General features: G+C 47.7%; 1 protein-coding gene across 2 annotated transcripts; it reads left to right on the plus strand.

The window, feature by feature from the left end:
• Positions 1-1,600: 1,600 nt before the first annotated feature.
• LOC131208396 (protein numb) lies at positions 1,601-24,536 on the plus strand. 2 transcript variants are annotated; one of them, XM_058201133.1, is made up of 3 exons: positions 1,601-1,734; positions 21,094-21,342; positions 21,413-24,536. In XM_058201133.1, the coding sequence occupies exons 2-3, from the start codon at positions 21,136-21,138 to the stop codon at positions 22,811-22,813; spliced, it is 1,608 nt and encodes a 535-aa protein (XP_058057116.1). In that variant the 5' UTR covers positions 1,601-1,734; positions 21,094-21,135; the 3' UTR covers positions 22,814-24,536. The 2 variants fall into 2 exon arrangements, with proteins under 2 accessions (XP_058057116.1, XP_058057115.1); XM_058201132.1 differs by lacking the exon at positions 1,601-1,734 and adding an exon at positions 20,793-20,935.
• Positions 24,537-24,993: the final 457 nt, after the last annotated feature.

Genomic DNA, 24,993 nt, shown 5'->3' on the forward strand with positions numbered 1-24,993 from the left:
AGATCTACTTCTGCTGATAAAACATTAATTTTTTGTATTTAAAATTATGGTGTAATGGCGATTTTTTTGTAATAAAAGCAGCGTACACAGGGAACAATTTGCCCTAATTTTATAAATGGTGTGCTGTACGGCCATGCATTAAATTACAACGTACGACACCAGTTCCGATACAAACAATGATAGCCAATAACTAACCTATGATAACTATGGAAAACTCATGTTTAAGCACCGCTCTGTTATTCCCGTGATCGCGATTCCGTGGAAACCGAACCGAAAACGCCATCGGAGATGAGAAATCATTTTTCTCTCGAGACACGATGTTTTTCCTCGGCAGGGAACTCACAGCTGAAGGAAAATACTCGTTGCTTTCCCGAATCCGCCTCCCTCCCAAGTGACGGGGTTTGATCAGTTGCGATTTAATGGCCCCAAACTCTCATTTTCTCTCTCTGATGCTCCACATGTGATATTTTCCAGCTGCGATCGAGCGAACGAAGATGAGTTCCCCGGGCACTCATGCTCCGACGAAAGAGTTGCAACCCGCGTACGCAAACACTCGCACCGCCAACATGCAAGCTCCGAGTGGTTGCGATTTTCCAGTAAGGGCAGTTTCTAGTAGTAAGTGGTTCGAGTAACGTGTGCGCGTGGTGGTTGTTTTCGCGTGGAAAACTGTCTCTTCGCGATTGCGTTTGAGTCCGAATTTCATTGTTACGGTGCGAATTGAATGGGCAAAGTGTTCCGTTCCGTTCCTTGCTACCGTTTTTCGGATTCCGACTATTTTCTGGATTTCCGAAGCAACCTACAGTCGCGCGAAAGGAAAATCGGTGGTGAAACACGGGACGGAGTTGAAGTCATTATCGATTAAATCCTTCCTCCACTTTCCGACGGTACAGCGGGCGACTACACACTAAGGGTTTCGGCACGTTTCGGAGTAAGCAAAGGAATAAGGCTCCACAATGGTGTTTTCGATATCGGATACGCGGTACAATATCGGTTCCCAGCACACTACGTTAGCGTGAGCTGAAAGCGAAAAAATTTCTCAACACCCAGTCGCAGGCTCGGGTTGAAGTTTCACCTTTGGAAAATCTTCGCTCGCACATCAAGTCAGCGTGTGTGTTTGTGTGTGGCGCACGTGAAAAACAACAAATCGAAGCACCCTGCGGTTTGTTGGAAAATGACGAAGCGTGGAAAGCAAACCAGTAACTGTGACGCTGAAGCTCTTTGACGACCTCCCGGAACCGGCCAACAGTGCGTCAGGTGAATAAGTCCGGTGAAAAGGAAAAAAGTGAAATTTCGTCGTTTAATTTGCACCTGACCCGCGAACGGGGCCGCCAAGATGCCACGCTTTTCTTCCTAAAACCATCGCGCGAGTGAAAACGCGTGAGAAAGCGTAGAGAAAACGAAACACAATCTCCAGCACCGTACTGCTGCTCTGCACCGTGATACAGATTACCTTCCTTATCGGCCCCTCCGAAGGCCCATCCTTAGTTGCAGAAAAAGAAACCAGCAGCAGTTTAATCAGTGATACCAATTATCAGCTCCCCTTTGGGTGGTGTTGCATCGTCATCTTTGCCACGGGTTGCTTCCATTTTTGCTGGGGAATTCGATGCACTGCGAGTACCTTGCAGGCCGCTTCACTTGCTGTTATCGGGGTATCGATTCGAGAGGCGGGCGATAACGTGACTCATTGACGGTGTGCCACGTAATAACGATCAACGATTGCTGCTTACAGGTCAGGTGAGTGATGGACTTTGCCGCACGATATTTCATACTCGACAGCTTTGCAATGCGGAAGATACAAAGAGCACTGAAAAGAGCGAAAAAGAGAGAGGATACACCAAATCAACCAAAAAAAAGGGAATGTCCTGCGAAAGGCATGGCAACGCTGGCACAACTAATCGCAAACGGACAATCCGCGCTAAATTCAACAAAAACGGAAGCAAACGCCGGCCTCAGGACCCTCTGGCGTTGGCGGGCGGCCATTGTTGGTTTCTCGGAGTTATGTAATTTGGGAGGAGGTCGTTCTCAGTTCCGATTCCCACAGTAACTTTAAATGGGTCGACTAAACATGATATTAATCGTGCCCAAATTGTTTGGGAGGGGAGCTTGATGGTTGATTTTATTTAATGATAAATCATATCAACCAGAATCTAATTGAATCTTGTGAACAAGAATCAAACGATGGGGAATTAAGTTAAATGCGTTAGATGAAAAATTTTAAATCATCTTCGAGTTCGTGTTTTCTCGCGCATAAATATAATCCTCAAACTTTCACGTAGAACCACGTTGTCATTAGAGTCAAATGATGTTGCGAAGCTTTCAGAAGCAACGTAAGAATTTGTCCAACTTGAGTGGCCTTACTCTGTTCTCTTCCAAAACTTATTCCATTAAGCTCACGTTAAAACCTCTAAGAACAACCGCCGACAGACTTGCGTCATTGTGGAGCGAACCGAATGTTCGTGGGAGATACTTTTTCAGGTTTAAACTGCAGCGTGGTGGCTTTCTGGCTCGAAGTAGCAGATACTTCGAGCGACACTGCAGCTCAAATTGTGTAATCACGTTGACCTCGTTTCGGCTGACGAACGTTTCGACGTTGCAGAGTCGTATCGAGCTTCTGGTGGTTGCATATACGTCTGCATCCTCCATCGCGACGTTGGTGGATCCGTTTTCGGTTACAACCATTCAACCAGCTTTGGCCGTACTTGGTGCAGCAGCATGGTAACTTCGTGTAAACCCTTGTGCCGTTACTGCAAGCAGGCTTAAGGTCTGCTTCATTGCTATCCATAAAATTTTATGAACATTCTTAGTGCATCCATGTTTCACGATCTGTGAAGCGTTGTATGCTGCTTGGAATTTCAAGTTATTGTTTTTTTGCTCGGTACGCGGCTTACCAAATGCAGACGACTGGAATCATCAGGAACGAAATTTCGAATCGAACACAAGGTTTTAACCGGCCTACCCAACGAACTGGAAATCGAAACTACAATGTCAACTGCAAGACGATCTCTGGTGCAACACCGTCGCACCCATTTTATTTGCCTTTATGCACTACTGTTTTATGTTTTCTCGTTCATTTGCGCAAGTTTCTGCCATGTAGGAGGGTTTTGGTATGCATCATGGCAATACCTGGCTTCAGTGCACTACGTTTCTAAAGCGCTACCGTGGGGGGAAGAACAGTTGTAAACGTAGCCATAAGGCATTGAAGATACCGCACCCCAAGTATCAGATTTTGCAACCAGCCATCCGACTGATCGCCCGCCAAACCGTGGTTAAAAGTGCGTGACGAAATGAACGTTACGTGATATGTGAGATACCGGAAAAGGTTTCTCTTTCGGGTTGACATTGTGCTTTGTATAGAGGTTCAGAAGAATTAATAATGAATAGTTTTCATGAACTTTATGTTTAGTTTTAACAGTTTGAATTTAGTTTTTTAGTTATTTTGAAATAACATATTTTTAAACTCTCCCCAAACAAAATGTGGTATAATGCTGTTGGGAAAAACAATAGAATATTCGTGATGCCACTAATAAGTACATAATGTAGATTTGGGTTCAATTAAATGAAAAACAATGTAAGTGATAAAGAATGTTATTAATTTCAGAGCGTAGAAATCATAATTACATATTGTCATAAAATTTTCGAACTTGAAGTAGCGATTGCTATCGTTGACATTTTCTCGACTAACCTTGAAATGATGGTTCAAATCATCAAAATTTCTAAACTAGGTTAAAATGTAGTTTATGAAGATCATTTTCTTGGGTGTGTGATTCTTAGTATCAATCTCTAAGAATATCCGAGGATATTTGAGACAATTTTCTTTCGCGGTGTGACTCTGTTACAGTGCGAAGTTGCAAATTTAACATCGGACACGGCCGGTTGAAGGGCTCTTCACAGCACGTTTTCAAAGGTGATAATGATGTTTGTTGAATGCAAACGTGATTTTCCATTTATCTTATCGTATTATTTTCCTTTATGACCGCCCAATGTGGCAGTTTTGGGTCGCCAACAGAGCGTCTCAGAATCCCCAGACAGACAGAAGGCGCAAATAGAAATAATACTTTATTCACGTATTCCCAGAGCGCTAATATTTTACGTGCCATCGAATCGAATGCTTGGGTACCGGTTCCTTGAAAAGTAGTAACACGTCAAAGGTCGCTTTGCATCTGCTCTGCGTTTTCTGCTCTGTTCGCAGATTGAATTCTTATTTGCGAAGATTTTCGCAAGACATTTGTTACATTTATACAGAAGAGAGCAAAAGATTTATAAAAAATAAAACGATAACGTATTTTTTTCAAGAGTCGACAAAGAGCGAGCGAGACAGAGAAGTTGTTTCGGGGGTGCCACACGAAGCGCAAACACTCGATCTGACATTTCAGATAAATGCCAAATTGTTTGCGCTTATGTCAAAACGTGTATGCTTCACACGTAAAACCGTTAACAAACGTTTGATAACAGAGAATAATGTAAGTTCTTATTTGCTCGTACAGCAACAAAATCGAAAAAAACAGAAAAAAATATTCAAAAATCAATTTATTTCTCTTCGATTTCTGTTTTCTCGGACCAAGAACACGAATGTAAACGCGTTTGACATTTCGTTTTTATATTTTAAACCTGCCACACGAAGCGTAAACGGTTTGACATTTTTACGCTCCGATTTGCGCACCGTGTGGCCTTTTTCCTGTGACAGATTACGATCGTTTTATCGACTGGAAACTACAGTGGGCCAATTTGATCTGTTTTATGGTCAATATTTTTCAGCTAATAATTGAAACTTGTTGATCTATTAACGCGAGCTCGTCTTCGCTGAATACCACAAATGGCGGTATCTATAATTAAAAAGGAATAAATAAATAAATGGTAGCGTTGTACATTGCTACAATCAATTTCGATGGGTTAAGTAACGCACCGAACTCACAAGCTTCAATAATCGTTCTTATTAGATCCAAATGTATGTGCAGTATTTTCTTTGTAAAGTGGAATTAAATCATGAAATACCCCCGAGAGGTGGCTGCCAGAGATTTAAGATAGATAATATCTGAGAAATCTTAATTTTATCAACATTAGCGGCCAAAGCGATGTAAGTACTCGAAGAAGGCCGTCGAGCAAGGAAAAACACCGCGAAATTCGAAATGGTGACCTTAAAATTACTTCATACCTTCAACGACCTACGTTTCTCTTTCTGCATGATTCCTTTGGAAAATAACTAACTAACAAAATTTTGCAACAAATTAACAAAAGTAACAGATTCGATTCGAATCACTTTGAAAACTGCATGTGTCAAATTTGTTTTTGTTTCGTTTCTTGTCCCGCTCTCGCAGCAATCGTAATTCGTAAGTTTAAAATTTAACGCTTTTTTCGTATGAATAGTTGAGCAAATGCAAAGTTTATTTTATCATACGAAACTGGTTTAAATTTTCATACAAAACTCTTCTTTAGTTCTTAACTCTTCTTCTTTAGTTTTTCATACTCTTCTTTTGATCTTTCAATATCTCACCAACACAAACAAACATCGAGAGAAATCGAAAACGCAGAGAAATGAGAGAGAATCGAGAAATACGGAGAGAAAAAACAAAGGAAAGAGAAAAACAGAGCCCGGGAACGCAAAACGCAGAAACGCGAATCAAAAAAATACAGAATTGAAAAGATGGCGTATTTTCCGTTACAACGAGTTTGGACGCCACCTCATACTCAAAATCTCTAAATAACAACAATAACCGTTACAACGCGTGTATGTTGAGAGACGAAAGAAGCTGCAAGCTCAGTCTCTATAATTAAGATAATAACAATAACGCGTTTGTTGAGTTTTGAGTTGAGGTTGTCCACAAGCCGAGTGTGCCGTTTGTTTCTGGTTTCTGTTGCGTGGCGCTCGAGAAGTGTTTCGCCGCCGAGCGTCATCGCCCGTGATTGCTGACGTTAGTTCCATCATTGAAAGTTTTTTCGTTTGCTTCCCGAAAGAACGGCAAACGGCCGATGGTGGTTTCTGCTTGCCTTGCCCCGGCTGTAGTTTCTCGCGGGTGTCTCTCTCAAGGTGAATCGAGTGCGAATGTTAAACCATCAGTAAACATGCCCAGCACAAGCAGCGAACCCCGGAAAGTGCGGCACGATCAGTTCCCGGTGCCAAGTGTTCAATGATCGGCAAACCTCAGTGAACGCGTTTTCTGACGAAAAACGGAGAAGCGCCTTTTTGGCATCGTCATTTTCGGAAGTGCCATCCCCGGAATCATAATGCTGGTGCTGCTGAAGTGCTACGGATCCGTTTGTCCAATCAGTTTTTAAGGAGCTTTGTTAGTTCACTGCAACCGAAAGGTAACGAAACGCATTCCATTTCGCAGAGCATTGGCCAAAGAAAAACGGCGGATTGAAGGAACACACCGAAGAGATGTGTGTGCGTGCGCGTGTGTACGTCGACGCAGCGAAAAACCTGTTGCAAAAAGTTCGATGCCCCACCTCGAGAGTCGGATGATGTGTCGATGGTTTCCTGCGAACCTCTGCGAGATGGAGCGATTGGTGGGGGGAACAGAACCCGAGGCAACCCGATCTTACGTCCCCGATCCGTTCTCAGCCCTAACGAACGGGCGGGTTGCTGCAAGCTAAGTGCCGAGAATCGATCGCTTCTTCAGTCTACATTTGCGTACTGGATCCGAAATTACCGCCCACATCCGGCCAATTAGCTGTTCCGGCGGCGCGATTCGCGGAACGCAATCCACCGGCGAAATTACGGCCCCTGCGGCACGGAAATTGGGAATCGATTTTTAGTTCGGCCGGCGTGATGGAGGATCGTTCTAATTTACAGTCAAGCAACGTTCCAGGTCTGCAATGGCTGAGCTGATACTAGAAATGATTTCTTGGACCCGGAGCGGATCACGGAACGCGAACTCCGAGCCGGGCGCATTCATTCTCGATGCTCACGCGGCAGGTTTCGGCTGGCTCAGCGTCTTTCACTCGCTCCGGCAGCAAACCGGTTCCGTGGCACGAACTGCCGTCGCAACCTCCCCTGGTCAGCGGCGGTGGGCGGTTCCGGGCGGTTGGGTTGTGGCACTTTGCCTTTTAAATATCGGTCCACCAGTCCAGTCTGTGTGTGGGATGATCGAAGAATCGATGGTAGTAAGATGCTGGACGTTAAGAATATCTTTTCTTGCTTCATGCGTCAGCGTGTGTCTCGAAACTCCTGTTGGGACCTTAACTTTGAATAATTTCCTGGTCCGAAGGCCGGTCAGTTGATGAGAAAAGTTTCCCCGACAAAATCTTCTTCGTCTCTTTCATTAGGGTTCGAATCTCTAGAAGGTGAAGAGATTTATTAAACCTTAGCCCATAAGCCGCTCTTAGGATGGGACAGCATTCATTTTTTCGTTTTACGGACATTTTCGACCCTTTCGAACTTTCTTTGATTTTGGTTCGTCGTGTGCCAGGGTTTTGGGCGACACATCCTCCGCGGCCGAAGGTTTCCAAAGGCTACTTTACTGTAAGTAAATAGATCGCTTTCGCAAAAGACGCTTTCTGATGTCTTTGGATAACCCTTCTCAAAGCCTACTCAGGCTAGGCTATAATGACATCGCTTTGCGAAAGTAATTTCATTTGCCTGTGACCGTAGATTAAAATGGTGATCCATTTTGTTATTTTTTACAGTGAGTTATGGGAGAGGCACGTGAAATGAACCTGTAACTAACCGGGCTCATTGCCGCCCTTAATGTGCTTATCGGGTGGTTAGCATATAACCATTGCTCCCGCAGTGCGCGGTAATTTCCCTGTTGCGCGCCAAGGATAACGCCTTATCATATCATCTTGTCCGCGAATGGGGCCCGGATCGTCCCATCCCCGGGGTCTAGGGGTCGGGTTGTAAATATTGTTGACACTTTAAACCGTTCCACCCCATCCGCGTTCGGGGAACATGTCTTGATAAGATTCATCTTTGGACGTTCCGGGTCACCTCTTCGCTACCTGTTGGAATCTGCGACGATGATAAGGTTCGGAGGTTCCGTCCAGCACTCCGATTACTTGTGTCTTGTGCAGTGCGCTTGTTATTTGCTCTGATAACCCGGTTAAGATGAGGTGCGCACATGCACACCAGGTGCCAATTTGATGGAATCCAGGAATATACGGCGCGAGTTTACGCCAGACTTCGCGCAAGTGCGCAATGCGCAACGTGCTTGCTGGGCTTACGTAAACAATTCGGAATTTAGTCGCGGTTCTCAAACGATGTGGGTTTTTCGGCGTTACATCCAATGGTAGCTATCAAACTCGGTAATGCAATAAACGGGCAAAACAAACTTTTACGGGCTATTCGGGTGGCCAAGGGTGGCCATGGGCCAGTTCAGTTATTAGTATACAACGTGTAGCAGGTGATGCATCAGCACAACATCACCCGGGTCAAGTTTGGTGATTTATAGTTGGAAATGCGGTAGACTTCGAAAGTTCGTGTGGTTTTGGTGTGAAAAATTAGTGTTGCATGAGTTTCGATCGCTCAGTTTCTCAAACATGCGTTGCGCCTCTGAACATGGGCGATAATTCTTAACCGTTACGTTCTTGTCGGATTTTCTCTGGAAACGGGTTTCTTTGTCGTTCGGTTCGCGCCCCATGTCCAACCCCCTACGGTGGGGTGTTACGTTTCTGGGGTTGGCTGCAGCGACCCCACCACACAAACACGAACACACGGCTCGAAAGCAAATGCAAGGTCTCTTCGGTTTGCACCACCAAGCCGTTCCTTCATCGCATGATCCAGTGGAAACGAGTTAGGCCGGTGCTGCTGGCCACCGCTGGCGCGAGACACAGGAATGTGGGCCCCTTGGTCCGCGAGGTGGTCCGGGAAACCAGTTTGTGTCCGCCCCTGGCTCGTCGTCGGTGGAGACGTATTTTACGTTCGGTCACCTCTCAAGTCGCTGTTGGTGTGCTGTTTTCGTCTTCAGTTCGATCAGCAAAGCGTTTCTTGGTATTATGTCTTGCTTTGTGCGAAAAGTGAAGTTTGCGTCACTTTGTTGAGTTTACTCTTTATGCTCTCACCTTGAAAGCCCCATGATTCAGACCCATATTCACCCAAGCAACAAGAAAGGAGTTGATGAAGAGTGATGAAGAGTTGTTCAAATATCACGTTTGGCTGTTGAAAAACGAAAATCGGGTTTCGTTTGGCAAACAAAATTTAATTATATGGACACTGTCTCATGAGCATGATTTTTCCAGCCTTTTAGCTTTGAATAGTTTCAAACGATATGTCTTCTTCGGGTGTTGGCGAGTGTGGTGCATGATTTTATGGTTTCAATCAGTGAAATTCTTTGCGCAAACAGAAGTCTCAATGTACCCACGTGAACACACCGCGGATTGGCAGATTGCCAATTCCATTGAAATCATCAGTTTTGGCCCTTAGTTTTCCGTTCATAGAAAAGTGATTGAAAAGGCCGTAAAATGGCTGCAAATCGAGAGTGAAAGTACTGTCCCCCGGCACCTGTCCATGAAAGGATGTTTGCGTCTAGCGATACCTATAGCATCCGGTTGAATCAACTCGCCGGCTGGATTTCCCGGAAGGATCAAAGGCTCGTCCCCGAAAAGGAGCTGGCAAAGTTGTAAGCCGCCTTATATGTGCCATGTTTTATTTAGCAGGTTTCGTAACTGTACACAATACGCCGAATTTTAAACCTTTTTAAGCTCTGCAAAAACTGGTCAACATTTGGTGCTTTGATGTTTTGCATTTCTCCCCCAGCCGCTTGATAATCTTTGGCGTTTTGCTCTTATTTTAGAACTGATAACCGCAAAGAAAAATAGTTTGCAGGACGGACGTGGTGAAGCATTTTTGATGGTACACCCCGGTACGAAGGACGAACAGAAAACGGATGAAATGAGGCTCATAAAGAACTGAAGAAACATCTGCGCCGCTCGCTCAGGCGCGTGTGTCGTTCACGATCCCTAACACACATTGATGCCCAACAGGAACGGAAGTCTCTCTGTGAAGTTGGGACCACAGAGCCACCAGCTGACGCTTAAACTTGCACTGTATCGTGAACATCCATCTGTTTCCAGTTTTTTTTTTAAGCATTCCCAGAAAACATATGTCTTCGAATTTGAGTGCTCAGACCATAACGAACCGTGTCCTTTCGATTTCGCCCATGAGCGGCCCGTCTCAAATGCACCGTCGGTCGAAGCACTTACAACGTTGAACGAAACAATCGTACCAATTGTACATGTTCCTTCCAGCGTCATTGGCTCTCCAACAGTACACAGCGTACCTCCTCACGGTGGCCTCACATCAGCGTGAAAACTAACAATTAGCCAACAACTGGGCAAAACATGACCGGCCGACCAATGCCAATGGTTCCAAGCCAAGTGGTTCCGCACTGATTTGCACGTGTTCAACCGATGGAAAACGGTCCTAGTTAGGTCTGCAGCAGCAGCAGCGCCCGCAGCACCACCACTGGACAGTAGCCGGTTATTGGAGGAGGGCCGAAATAACTTCCCCACGCCACGCCATAATGGCAGCCACCCCAAGGTTAAATAGCGGTGCTCTTGGGGCCGTGCTCCTTTGACCGCGCACTCACGCACGGACCTCTGCCGGTATGCCGGCGATTCTGGGTCAATTCAGCGATTGCAATCCGCCACGCAACTGTACTCCGCCGAGGCGTATCGTTAGGCGTTAGGCCGCGCAATGGATAGCACGGATTTATTATTCTCTGGGCAACTTTATTACCGTGTGTCAGCTACGCTTTATCGAGGGATATGCACAGTAATCGAGAGAATCGATAAAATGGCCCTCTACTTGAATCCTGCATTTAGTGCCCAAGTGACTGATGATTGAGTCTTAATCATTGCACATCGACAAATCTTGGAAACACTGTCCGCGCTAATTCCAATTTTCATTAGGTGCGTTGAAGGCGATGAAAAACCATCCATCCAAGTTTAATTATTCCAGATTGACACCTCTTTCAGCAGCTCCTCCTAGCGTACGGAGTGGTTCATCTTACTCTTTCTCGCCTCGCTGCTCCAATAATCGAATAACACTAATCGGACAGTAGAGCGACGGTGGTATGTGTGTGAAGGATGGGTCCCACACTGGCCCTGCTGTGCGCTCCAGTGGGGCGAAACTGTCCTTGGCGAAATTGAATTAATTATCGCAATCCGCGCACAACGGCGGGGTCCCACCAGGGACCGATCGGTCCCCAGAGCCGCGCGCCCATTTGTATCGGTCCGTCCCGCGAGGCGCAGCTATTCGGGACCCTCTAATGCGAGATAGCGTGGGCTCCAATTCGAGGAGGAGTTGTTACGTACGTACGGCCCGGTTGCCAAGTACTAGCATCCAGTGCCAGCGTTTAATTAACACAATTAACGCCTTGTGCAGCACGTAACGAGCGTGGCCTCTCCGTGGGGTTTAAAGGGTGAACCTTTCAAACTCGCAAACGAATCCACCATCCATGCAGAGGAGGAGGTATCGGAGAGGTCGGATTGATGAAATCGACGACTGGAATTGTAACGGACACGTCGACAAGGCCGTTCGATTAGATTGCCCTGCTGCTGACCGTTCGGTGATTCATCGATTCTTCGACGGTAGGACGGATTCCTCTAAATTTCGCCCAAAATGTGAGAGCCCCAGCCCTAGGGTGGATGAGTCATCTTTGGTCGTCGAAGTCTAACGAAGAAACAACACATGTAACGAAGCGAATTTCTTCATTCATCTATTTGTGCTCCGTTTGTAGGGTTTGTGGCCTTGGATGACGAGTCGAGCCGAAACATGATTGAAGCTCCGATGCTCCGGCAGAGGAATTAAAAAACTTTCCTCGCACTAGCAAAGGGTCTGTGTACGGTTAGCTTGACCCAAAAGCAATCGGAAAGTAATGCGGAAAACGGGAAATGGAATAAATCACGGCCGCCAAACGGACTACGTGGCCGCAATGTTTCGAGGCTAGCCTTGTAAAGATATTCGCCGTGATGCAGTCCAAACTCTAGCGAGGCTGATCCAGAGCAACGTCATCCATCCGTCCGTCACGATTTTCGACCTCATTTCCGGAACCTTTTTGTTCGGCACATGTCGCGCTCTCTACGCCTTGTGGCCGGTTCTGGACTGGAAGTGGGAAACGTTCTTCGAAGAGCGTCCCTGGTGAAGCCAATTACAAACCAACACATCCGATTGGTGCCAGGGATGTGTCTGAATGAAGAATCGTCTCCGTTCGCTGTCCACAGGACGGAAGAACATACGGTGGTGTCTACCACGTGGTGCCCACGAGCGGAGGCGTCAATGCTCTGTCATCTCACATAACAGTACGATCGTTGCGGGCGTCGATACCACCCACCGGCTTGCTGGCCACCCACCGGCTGGGAACCCCTAGCGGGCCAGCCCCGAGGTGAACGAACGAAATATTGAAGCTCCAGATTGCTACGAGCCCTAGACATTCTGGAGGGGCGCTCTGGAGAAGCGGAGTAATGGCGCCCTCGGGTGACCAGTGATTGATTAACCACACGACGGAGGGTCGTGGGAAGATGCTCGCATACAATGCCTTCCGAGTGAGATCACCGTTCAGTGTGGCATACACGATGCTGCTGGAATGCCGGGGAATGGCAACTTGAGTGACACATATTTGTTTGATTAACCATCGTATATTAATCTCGAGTAGTACCAACCTCATTAATAACCGTTACGTGTTCCCCGGTGCTGCTGCGGGTGAGCCCAATTGGGTTCTCGACCCGTTGAGTGTTGAGCTCCCCCATTATTGTTTCTTCCACAACAACCTCACACATTCGTACAATTACAATAATTAGCCGGTAAAAAGTGATGCAGCAGAAACACTTCGGCGGACGGACCCCTCTACGAGGAACGCCGTCCGTCCGGACCCGGCCTCGGCTTCCCTCGTTCCCCGTGTGTCCCATGATATCGATGCTAAATACGCACACCCCTCCGTCGAATTTCCCACGCTTATTTATTTTGTTTGCCGATGGAAAATCGGATCGGACTGGAACTCCCTCCGGATCGGGTGCGGAAAACCTACGCGCTGCGTGGCGTTGCGTAGCGTACTTTCTTACGCATTCGAGGTTTCCGGGTCTTCAGTATTTTTACTATCAAATTTCTGATTTTACTTTCTTAGCTTTCGCCCTCTCTCCGTGGGCGCCCTGTGAATTGATAGCTTAATGTGACACGGGTATTAATTCGTTCGAAATTTACGACGTGCCATACTGAGTTTCCCGGCCTGTTCCGGCCGATACCGGTCCCTATTTAAATCTGCCCGGTAACTGAGAGTTTCCGTAGCACTTCCGCGCGCCAAAGTGGTGCTCTCGGGAAGCTCTTGTGAAGTGGTTTTTTTCCCTCTGAGCCCGTTCTCTGTACTGGCCACCGCGCTTGTGGTGTCGGAGTGACAAAAAAGCGTGATGAATAAAGAACGAAAAGCCCAGGGCGCGAAGGGGCATTTGTTTTTCCATGCTCTCGGTTGCATACTTGATGCCAGACGGGAGGGTAATTGAGATTAGATTAAAGTATCGACCTCCGGTTCTCACGTCCTGTGAGAATCCAAGAGGCGAACTATATGGCGAGGATCACGAGCACGGTTTCACGGCTTTCGTGAAACCACGGAGCGGCGCGAGACACGACGACGCTGCCACCATCGCATAATCAGCATAATAATGCACGCAGCAGCCCTAACTATCTTCTTGACGCCCCCTACGAGCGCTCGAATCACCCGCCGCGCCAGTAGGAAAGGATTTCCTTGTGGCCCTCGGGCCGACCGACGGCGTGCCAAATCCGGAAGTACGCGGCGCGACACGTGCGCGCGCGCGCGCGCTCGGTTTAATATTGTTATTTATCGGCGATGGCGAAAACGTGCCTCGATCCTGGGGCCGTTTCTTATCATCGGAAGAAAGAGAAAGGGCCAGGCTTGAGATTCCAGCGAGCGATAGAAAGCGACAGAGCAGTAGAGAGGTGGATAACGAGAGGGAAAGAGCGAGTGCTTACGCTATTAAGCCATTATTTGATAGGAAAATGATAATTTTAGTCTGAAAATTAAAGCAAAACGTGGCGTGCGCATTAATCGTGGGAAAATGCACCATTCCCCGGGTGGAAGAGTTCTGTGCTTTACGATCATAAATAGGAATCTGACTAAATTCGGCTAATTGAGCAGCAGCATCGTTGAGGAATTCATTCCCCGAAACACCAGAGAGGCAACCAGAGTTGGGTGAGTTGAGCCCCGCAAAGGTGTGGGAAGGTGTTGTGTGCGCGAACAAACTGGCCGCAACAATACTGACCTGACCGGTGATAAGTACGGCGCTTCCTGCGGCAATAGAGAAGAAACGAAGCACAACGAATGTGTCATACTGTGCACTGGGGAGTGTCATCAGACGCGCAGTGGCCCATGCAGACGACCGACGAAAGTAAGACCGACCGAGGAGAGTTTCCCAGCCGCGTGTTGTGTGCTCTATGGGATGACGAGTTGTGTCCGTCGTCGTGGTTCGCTGAGCAGAACGGGTGTCCTCGGTTCGCGATCACTTCCCGGTACCGGTCAGCCCCCGAGCTCAAACCTTCCGAAAATCGAGGAAAAATGCCCACATGACGCGCGCTAATGGCGCCCAACCTGGGGCCAACTTTCGAGACCCCATGGGAACCAGCTGGGAGTCCACAGTAGAGCGGAACGGTAAAAAATGTTACCATCGTGCGATTGCAATCTTCTGATATTGCTGTGTTGTCTGACAGTCATTATCGTGTTGGATAAATTTTAATTCTTTACCCGGTGGCCCCCGGATGATCGTGATTTAGAGTGGAGCGCTCTGGTGGGTTTTGGTCGAAAAAAGTCTTTCCCAACAACCATACGATTTGAATGCTACTAGTTCGCCTGTTGAGGTCCACATTCTTTTTTTTTCAATATTTGATAGAGTCCAAGTTTTGTTAAGATCTTCAAGTTTAGACGAACAATACTTGGTTCCGACCTTCTGGAGTGTATTATCCGCATATAGTAGGCTGTTCAATAAGTTCTTTGCCTCGTTAAGAAAAATACATTTTTATGCTTTGAAATTCACTTTGATATATAGTATAGCCTCCCTGAACATCAATGTACCTGATCCTACGAGACTCCAGTTTAAGAATTCCATCCCTGAATCGAAAAACTGTAACGCCTTCAAAATACGCTTCCACAGCTATTATGACGTCATCAGTTGATGTCAAACAGCTTTTTGAAAACCAATACTTCAGTCAAAATATTAGGTATACTGCTCAATGAGATGGCTAGGCCTTATACTAAATCTCTTTAAGTGATTCGACGATTTTCCAATACGACAATTTTTTTCGACGATTGTGACGATTCAGATGTTGTGGCGGTTTTTGACATGGATCGTCTGGAAGGATTGTACGACCACGTTTAAACTCAGAAACCCCTCTTTTAATGTAATAATTGAAGGTGAAGAGTCCTTATACACATTCAACATTCGTCCATTATTTTTCCTTTGTTTTTGGATGGTTTATCAAAAAAAAAACTCCATCACTGCACAACACTTTATTTTTTCCATTGTAAAGTGTACTGTGACATACTAAATGTCTTGTAAAAACTGACTGATTGAAATGCTGACCTGATGCTGACTGACTGATTAAAAACTGACTTTGCGACTGATTGAAATGAAACTTCACATACGTTCATATGAAGAGTTTATCAATCAACTAAAAATTAGGCTCATAGCAGCGCCCTCTGTAATCGTGGCAAAAAACTTATTGAACACCCCAGTACCGTGGAAAACGGTCTAGTATCTTGTCGACGACTTTCCATAATTATGCTGAACCTATCACCATTTAATTGTGGGGTTCTCGCTCTTCTGCAACCCATGTAGTGGTTCGTCCACTTTGACTCGTCTCAGTGACAGTGAACCACATCGCCGGCCGGCCGGCTGAGCAGAAACAATAGCTTTTCCTATCTTCAGCTCTTCCCGTGATCTTGATCCTGCTTCTTGCGCGTTTCCGCACGATTCTTCCCGCGACCCGCCGGCGATTATCAGCACAATAGTTTGATTAAAATGCGTCCAGCTTCGGTTTAACCGGCAGCAGCAACAGGGTCGATGAAAGCAAAGAAATTGGGATGACGAAGGCCAGCAGACGGAGAAGCAGAAGAAGATGGTAGTGTGAAATTTTCCCAGGCATAAATTAGCACAGAGCCACCAAAGGCACACAGGACCAAAGGAATGCGCGCGGCCGTTGCCGCTGCTTCTCCGGTTTAGTTTCGTTCTCAGAGGGGCGACCGACCGCCAAGCTGCCGTTTTGCCGCTAAGAAAGGGACCCGCCGGCCCGCGGTTCCCCCTTTTCGGGCAAGAAGCGGCGTCTCGAAGGGGAAAGTGCTGCTGCTGCTGCGGATGGGTTTTCTCGGATCTCGGAGCGTCGGGGACCTTCTCGGCGACGGTCGGGAAGACTGGGTGTGGGAATTTAGGATTGGGATTTTCGTGCGAATTCGTGTGCCCCGTGTGTGTGCGAGAGAGGGCACTGACTCTTCGGGGCTCGAACAGAACTATTGTTCTCGCCCAATGGTTTACGTGGCCATTGTTATACGTGCGTACTTGCAACGGCGCGGCGCGCTCTGGGAACTAAATGCTGATGAGTAGGTTCGGTCGGTCGGTCGGTCGGTCGGTGGATTTCCATTTGGCTTTCGATGGCGCGGGAGCTCGTGATTCCCCAAATATAAAATTAACGAACCCCCATTCACTTAAGCTTGTCGCGAGTTCGGGCTCCGGTGATGGCGATCTGCCTAGGTCCATGGGAAGTTCGGAAACGTCAAGTTTTTCAGCGAGCTCAAGATATGGCCCTGAGAACGCGAATGACCACCAATCCCGAGAAAATGTCTCATGTCTAGAGTGACAAACGAACGGGCGCAGATAGTGAACAAGAGCACGGAGACGAGGACAATTTTCTGCTAATGAAGTTGGGTGATCCCTGAAAAGGATTAATCAAATGCGGCACGCTGTACCCATCTACCTGGAATATTGGGACTGTTCGACCGTGTTGTTGTTGTCAGGGGAATAAACAGGAGTCTTGCTGTTCCTGGGATATCTTTTTCCTTCGTAATCCTTGCATGAGGGATTTTTTTAATAACCCAAAGACTTTGCCAGGTAGCAATCCGTGTTACTACTGTTCAATAGTTTCCTAAAGTCTATGCACACCTTATGGCGATTGTTCAATCGAATTGGCGTGTAGCTCGTTTTCTTCATTCATCGTTTTGCAATCCACCCAAACCCACTACCAAGCGACTGATGGCGAAAAAGTCTAGCCAATGGCATTGGAACCTTCTAAACCGACTCTCCATTGCAGTTTGCAATAGAGCGGGGTAGCAACGGCTCCGTCTGCCAGCGCTGATTACAAGAAACGTGTGAATTTTGCTCTCTCTCTGTGCATATGCATATCAACGCCGGAGAACGACGCAACCAACAACCGCAAGCAGCAGCAGCAGCCATTTGTTAGGCGGTCTCGGTCGTCGGCAATCGGCGAATTGATTTCGTCGGCAGCAACATTGTTGTTGCGCTGGCCAGCCACGTCGACCGGGCTGCCTTTTACGTAATCTCGACCAGCGCTCGCAACCCGCCATAGCCTGGTCCACCGCAAGGAGCTACGTCGGTGTCGTCCTTTTTGCGTCGCCATGACGGTTGGTGGCGTGGGCCAGAACGTGGCGCACGAAGCCGCGTCTATCGCCGTGGCCGCGCCACGTTACGCAAATGGTATGCGACGGGCGGCCTATTTTTCTTGGACTGGGATTCCGAACCGGAACACATTATCGGCGGCGGCGGCGGACGTGACGATGGAGTGTCATTAGTAGTCCGGTGTCCGGCGCCGAATGGAGCGAGGAGTTTTGTGCCTTATTCGGAGCTGGCGTTGAAAAGGGAAAGAATTTATCTGTGAGCAGATTGACCAAAATTTAGGCCAGATAAGTGTTCAAATTTGGGTACGCTAACGGAAGTGAAGAGTGAACGGTGAATCCGTTTGTCAAAGGCCGGTATCGTGGGCCGCCCAATTCGCTCCTCTTAAGTAGGTTGAAGTTGCCTGGATTGTTTACTTAAATGGAAAGCTAAGTTTTTGCAAGCGCGGGTTGGTCGATAGCAAAGGTATTTTCCTTCGGAACACACAAATGGACAGCCGCGAACCGCAATAGCCCAGGTACGGATCGCAAGAGCGAGACGGAGAACCGCCAATCATTACCTGGGAGGTAATAAAGCAGCTGCTGCTGTTACCGTTACCGAGCGCACCGCTCACCAACACCATTTAGGCGCCGCGTATACGTGGTGTGTTCAAAAAGTACTGACAATTTTGTATTTACGTGCTTCAATTATAATTTCAGTTTTTTTATGGTGTGCTACTCATGTTGCTACTCATATAACTTACTCATGGTGACCACTTCGGGCATTGTGAGTAATCAATCAATATTTTACAGCTGTTTTGCTTCGACGTGTTTTGACTCATCGGCGATTTTGGTCTCTTCCAAAAATTGGATGACACAGAATGTTTATCAAATTTTGTTTGAAAGACGAAATTAAGGGCACGGGATGCATTCGAAATTTTGCCTGTGGCTTTTGGTGAAGCTATTATGACAAAAAACAGCGCTTATTGGTGAATCAATATGTTCTCAGAGGGACAAGAGATGTGACCATCGAAAAGCCAAGATTGGTCGAATATGAACAGTTTTGCTTACAATTTTCTTCGATTGCAGAGTCGTGGTGCATCATGAGTTTTTTTGGCAAAAAATAGAGCAGTCAATAAGGAATATATAGGAATAAGGTATTTCAAAAAGGAATAAAGACGACCTCGCCGATGAGCCAAATCACGTCGAAACAAAACAGCTGTCAGAAATTGACTGATCACTCCAAATGGTCGATATTGTCACCATAAGTGAGTGATATAACGCCAGGAAAAAAAATGAAAATCGAATATACATAGTGTCCGCATAAATACAAAATTGTCAGAACTTTTGGAACACACCACGTATCTCTTCCAGCGATCGGCGTTCGCTGCGTGCGTATTCGTGCCGAGGTGAACCCCGCACCGCTTGTCAGCGGTCCCTCCATCATCCGTGCCCTCTGTGGTTCCTAATGCTCAAGCGACAACGGAGTGTATGGCGCGACGCTATTATCGAATCGGTCGTCAGCTCAGTTAAAAGCGCGTGGAAGAGGGCACCGCAGTTATGTGGTGGCCGCTGCTGGGCGGTTTTTTGTTTTGTTATTTACCAAGACCAGCAGCAGCTTCTTCGTCACCACCAGAATACCGGAACGGCCGTCATCGCGACGGACTAGGGTCGTGAGTGCGTGTTTGGAGCGCGGGAAGAAGTGAGTTTCGGTGGCTTTTTTAATGTTCCCAAATTAACTACCGAACAAAAACTACATCGCGACCCGAGGGCCAACTTTCGTGTGGGAGTGTGTGGGGAAAACTGGGGGAAACTAGGGGAAACTAGACCCGGAAACTGGGAAGGACTCTCCTGGTGTTGGGACACAAATCACGAGGACTTTTTTATGGTAAAGAAAAACAAGAAAGGCACGCAGCATATATGTGAGGGGAGTAACACCCGTACAGGGTACGTGCCCGGTTTGCGTGTGATTTATTTTTCTTTTCTACCCGCCCTCTCGTTCTAAAGTGCCCTTAAAGTGGATTTGAATTTAATTTTCTCACATTAAAAAATACATTGCTGTCGGCTGCATCTCGTTACCGAAGAAGAATGGACCGGCTGGCTGTGGATGACGGAAGTGCTGTTTGGTTCTTTGGCAGCGACGCAGAAAAAACACGGATTTCTGGTGCCTGAAAAGCCCTAAAAAGCGAAGGGGTTTGTGGTGGCGCATTAGTGTCAGTGAGTCACGGATTTACTCACATCCCCATGGAGGGACTTTCGAAATGCAGTTTATCAATCACCCCGCAACCGGTAACTATGGTGACTCAGCGTGGCATGCGCAAGCGGATCGTGCCCTGTGAATGCGTGTAGAGGAGTTCTCTTGGAAGCTGTTGTTTAGCCCCCTCTCGCTGCCTGCCTCACTGGTTATCTTGTTTGTGAAGGCAGCTCTGATTTAGTGGCCGCTACAATCCATCGAGCCGCGAGGATTACTCATATCATCCCGCCGTCATTGTGTGATACACGCGATGAAGTCTCAGCAGTCGGGGACTGGGGCATGTTAATTACGAACATCGCTAGAATACGGCACACCGAAACGTACAAAAATGGAGCGCAGAAAACACCGGTTACACTGCGATAATGTTATCACACCTTCAGGTTCTCCTTCAACTGACACGGCCCGGTTCTTGCTCTGCGTTTAATCCTCTCTGATATACGATCGTCTGTGTCTCGCACGGCTCCCAGCTCTCTCTAACAGATGCACCTTCTTCTTCTCCAGCGAAAACCACGCGAAAGATTGGCACCCATTGGGGTCAATTAAAGTGCAAACTATCGTCGACCTGCGGCGCGGACGTTGGTGATCTTCGACGGCACTACGCAACAGCGCACCGCATTCCACCAAGCCGTCCTTGATCTTTTATCCACACTGTTGTCACCTTCACATACGCGCCCGTATGTGTGTGATTGTTGTCTACCCGAAGTGTTGTTTCTATTGGTAACCATCACCCCGGGGTGTGATGTGCCCCGCTGAGTGTCGATCGAAACGTGTGGAACGCCACAACAACACTACCTAAACTACTTATCGAACTGTACAGTTATTGTAAACGCGAGTGATAAGCGAGCACACAACGGCCACGGCATATACAAATTTACCCTGGCCCTACTACCTCGATCGAATCTACGATTTCAAATCAACCGATCAAATAGGCGTGGAAAGTTCGCCCAGTTGCTAGGTTACCACCAGATCCGGTAGTCAATCCGGTGTTATCCTGAACCCCGGGGCTACATACAAACACACAACACAAACACGTCACACGGAAAGGGCGTGATAGAATATCGCAATGGGGAACTCCAATTCATCGCACGAACCCCTTGAACGGGGGTTCACTCGTGGAACGTATGGAGACGTTAAAAATACGGTTAGTACTACTGCCTCGAATGCTGAATTCCTTAGCACATTTATCAAGTTTGGTGTATCCTCTCATATCTCGCTACTACTAGCACACACAACTTGCTGTAGGTTGAATTATTCATTGGTTTTCTTGCGTACTAACGTTTTATTATGTTTTTCGCACAGAAATCGGCCTCCTTCCGACAGAGCAAACGGTCGCCGAAGAAGATGGATCGGTTGCGAAAATCGTTTCGTGATTCGTTCCGGCGGCGCAAGGATCGGGTACCGGAGGCTGCCAAGCCACACCAGTGGCAGTCGGATGAGCAAGCGGTCCGTTCGGCAACCTGTACCTTTTCGGTGAAGTACCTCGGCTGCGTGGAGGTGTTCGAATCTCGTGGCATGCAGGTGTGCGAAGAAGCGTTAAAGGTGTTGCGCGTAAGTATTCACTTCCGACCGGCGTCCCCATGTTGTTGCCTACTGATGGGTTCCCTCCTCTCGATTTTAGAACTCCCGGCGACGTGCAATAAGGGCGCAGCTGCATGTGAGCGGCGACGGGCTGCGAGTGGTCGAGGATGACACCAAGGGGCTGATCGTGGATCAGACGATCGAGAAAGTATCGTTCTGCGCACCGGATCGTAACCACGAGCGCGGCTTCAGCTACATCTGCCGCGACGGTACTACGCGGCGGTGGATGTGTCACGGGTTTCTGGCCAGCAAAGACTCGGGCGAACGGCTATCGCATGCCGTGGGCTGTGCGTTTGCCGTGTGCCTGGAGCGCAAGCAGCGGCGCGACAAGGAGTGTGGCGTGACGATGACGTTCGACATGAAAAATTCAACCTTCACGCGCACTGGCTCTTTCCGCCAGCAGACGATGACGGAACGATTGACGGATACGGCGGTGGTGGCTCCACAGCCAAACAGCAACGCTTCGAAACCGTACAATCCGTTTGCGATCGAGCGGCCGCACGCCACACCCTCGATGCTGGAACGCCAGGGTAGTTTCCGGGGCTTCACACAGATCGGGTCAGCTTCGCCCTTCAAACGGCAGATGTCGCTGCGGATAAACGATCTTCCGTCCAATGCCGAACGGCAGCGCGCATTTCTCGAACCGGGCACACCGCAGCGCACCACCGTGTCGCCGATTCCGGAGGTATCGCCACAGCCCACGGACACCGTGAGCCAGCTGTGCCAGGAGCTGAGCCAGGGCCTGTCGCTGCTGACCAAAAACGATACCGACGATTTCTATCTCAGCAAAGAGCTGCACATCAAATCGGCGGGCGCCGCCTCGACGGTGGCCACTACTACGAGCATCACTTCCAGCGCGGCACTGGTAGCGACACCATCGTCGTTCACCTCCTCCAATGCAATCGGCTACGTGTCCGGGCTGACGGCTACTAGAGCCGGGCTCGAAGCCATCATCCAACCGCCCTCGCTACAGTCGCTAGCCGTCGTACCGACCATTCCGCCGCGCTCGATCTCGCCACTGAACAGACAGCAAACGCCAACCAGCCTGTCCTCCAGCCTAGGTAACAACATTGGTAGCAACAATTCTGTCAACACCATCACACTCAGCAGTAGCAGCAATTACTCCTCCACTGCGACAGCCATTGCAGCCCCCTCTGCCGCTACCACAGCCGCCGCCGCCACTAGCAGCAGTGTGGTGGTTCCGGTAGAAACCGTCTCTCCCTTGCCGAAGCCGGAGCAATGGTTGGGACAGATCGTGAAGAACGTGTCACCATCGCCGAGGCGTGCGCCTTCGTTGCACAGCCGCGCCAAGTCGCTCAACGCTGGCGATCCATTCGACGCCGAATGGGTGGCGGACGTGGCGAAGCCAGAAATACATAGCACGAATCCGTTCATTTCCCCACCGAAGCCACCGGCCCAATCGTTCCAAGTGCACCTCTAAGTTTGGGCGATTTGGGCATGGGACCGTGCGCGGCGTGTGGGACTCGAAAAGAGACCGATCGGAAGAACGACTCGCTCTTCCATATCTCTTGGTGCTTCAATTGGTTTGCGTTTTCCTGTGGGAGTAGTCGTACGGTAGTTAAATGATGGTATCTAAATAATTCGTTTGTTATTTGTGCTTGTCCTTTCTGTGGCGCAGTGGTTGGTCACAGGAGGGGAAGCCAAAGGGGCGGCAGTAAGGTGGTAGCGCGGTTAAAAGAAAAGTCTGTAGAGATGTAAAAGATCAATCAAAAAGCCTGTGGAGCAAATGAAGGTGTTTTCCACTCGGAGGAAGGACGGATCGAGCGTCAACGTTACTTGAAACACGGAGCACTGTACTTACACGCGAACGACACATTCTCAGTAGCATTTTTACTCTTGGAGCTTCTTCAGCCCGCGGGGGGAGCTCTCGTAGGGTTTTGCCCCGCTCGGAGCCGGTAGCTGTTAGAGCTGTTACTATCGTTCGGAAGAGCGAATGTGCTTAAACTCGTAAATTTATATTCTTCTCATTCTCATGTTAGAAGCGGAAATCTGAACCATTTAAACGTTTATTATTTGTTATGACGTTGGGAGGTACTTTAACCGTATGAATTCCAGATGTAATGAACTTGTTTAGTTCGTCTGTTTTATACTAGCCGAATGAACCGAATGTTAGTAGCTGCACATGCTGCGACAACAGGGGCGCACTCTAAATGCTTCTCGGAACCCCACTCGAATGCTTTCGTGTTAACGAACGGGCGGCAATAGAAGCTCGGGTAGCTATTCATCGTTAGGCAAAAAGAAAACCAACATACTTAATCCCCCGTAGCCAAAAATGAGTCATGCACGAACACTGTCGTCTATTGCTCTTGTCGCTGTCCAACCATAGCCGCTACTATTTTCAACACTATAGAAAATGGCAGCTGTTTTACTACTATTACTCTGAATCAGGGCAAAATTAATCCTACCGTGCGGCTTATAAAGCTTTACCTACTTAGCCTATAACCGTCTGTCTCTGGTCCGGTATCGTTTTCGATGTGTATGAGGAATGTCGAACCTCAGACGGGCGCTACTTAGTGTTTCTTGCCGTGCGTAGATTGACACCGCGCTGCGTTAACTGCAATCCAAACCGATGGAACAAAGCATATATTTTAGTAGGCAATAGATAATAGTATCACTGCACAAAGCCGCGGCGCAACTGAATACAGAACTAATGGCCCCTAGAAAATGGCACCACTAGGAGGAAACGTTTAGCCCTTAAAGTATGAATCCTTTTAGAAACTGATTGGAGAAGGTAGTAACGGCTCGCTATCAGCAACAATCCAACAATAGATACATGCATGTGGGCATACGCAACACCACAAAACCACCACAAAAACGCTCGTTTATCTTCACGAAGCAGACTTGTAAACCGAGAGCTGAATGTGTTGCGAGCAAACGGATGGAGGAATTTGCAAATGTTGGAGTAAAATAGTGGGAAAACCGTATTGTGATTACTAATATATACATATATATATATATACACATCCACAGCTTAATATTAAGGTAATGAAACAAAGAAAACAGATTAAAACAAAAAGCAACACCTATTGTCGAATTACCTATCTATTGCGTTTGATGAAAGAAGTGATAATGTGTTGGTAGTGGAAAGTGGCCCTTCACCTAGGACGACGTCCCTTTGCTCTGCTGCTACAGAGAAGCCTAGAAGCCTCTTTACGTTCGCGCTGCGTTTCTAAAAACGATAAGTTTCGCCAGCTCTTTACAGAATGCCTTTTGAAATCATTTGTACATAGCGAGGATTAAAGGGATTAAGTATTGCATTGATTGTAGATATTTGTAAATATATTTATACCACTAATTTTCCGTCGTTCCCGGCTTATGGAGTTCGCTTTTTACCAGTCTGTTTTGAAAGGAAAACTTGGGTGGTTACCCTGTTTCCAACTTTGGCGCACAGAAGCATAAAGTGGCGTTTGTTTTGCTAATGCATTTAGAGCATTTTTGTGGGCGCAGATGCAACGATTTTCTACTGCCTCAGCAGTGGGATGCAAAACGAGTTCGACGACTTGTAGTGTGGAATACGTTCGTGATTTCCATTGGACTGCGAAACAATTACCAAAATTTGAAGACATATCATTTTCTACCCTTATTGTGTGTGGAAAACTT

This window comes from Anopheles bellator, chromosome 2 (genome assembly GCF_943735745.2).
Source record: "Anopheles bellator chromosome 2, idAnoBellAS_SP24_06.2, whole genome shotgun sequence".
Lineage (NCBI taxonomy): Eukaryota > Metazoa > Arthropoda > Insecta > Diptera > Culicidae > Anopheles > Anopheles bellator.

What these genes read in the sequence shown, in the direction of transcription:
- LOC131208396 (XM_058201132.1), top strand. Translation starts at nt 20,858, where the DNA reads ATGGGGAACTCCAATTCATCGCACGAACCCCTTGAACGGGGGTTCACT. An exon ending in ATGGAGACGTTAAAAATACG is followed by an intron (nt 20,936 to 21,093) that starts GTTAGTACTACT and finishes TTTTTCGCACAG; the next exon opens with AAATCGGCCTCCTTCCGACA. An exon ending in AAGCGTTAAAGGTGTTGCGC is followed by an intron (nt 21,343 to 21,412) that starts GTAAGTATTCAC and finishes TCTCGATTTTAG; the next exon opens with AACTCCCGGCGACGTGCAAT.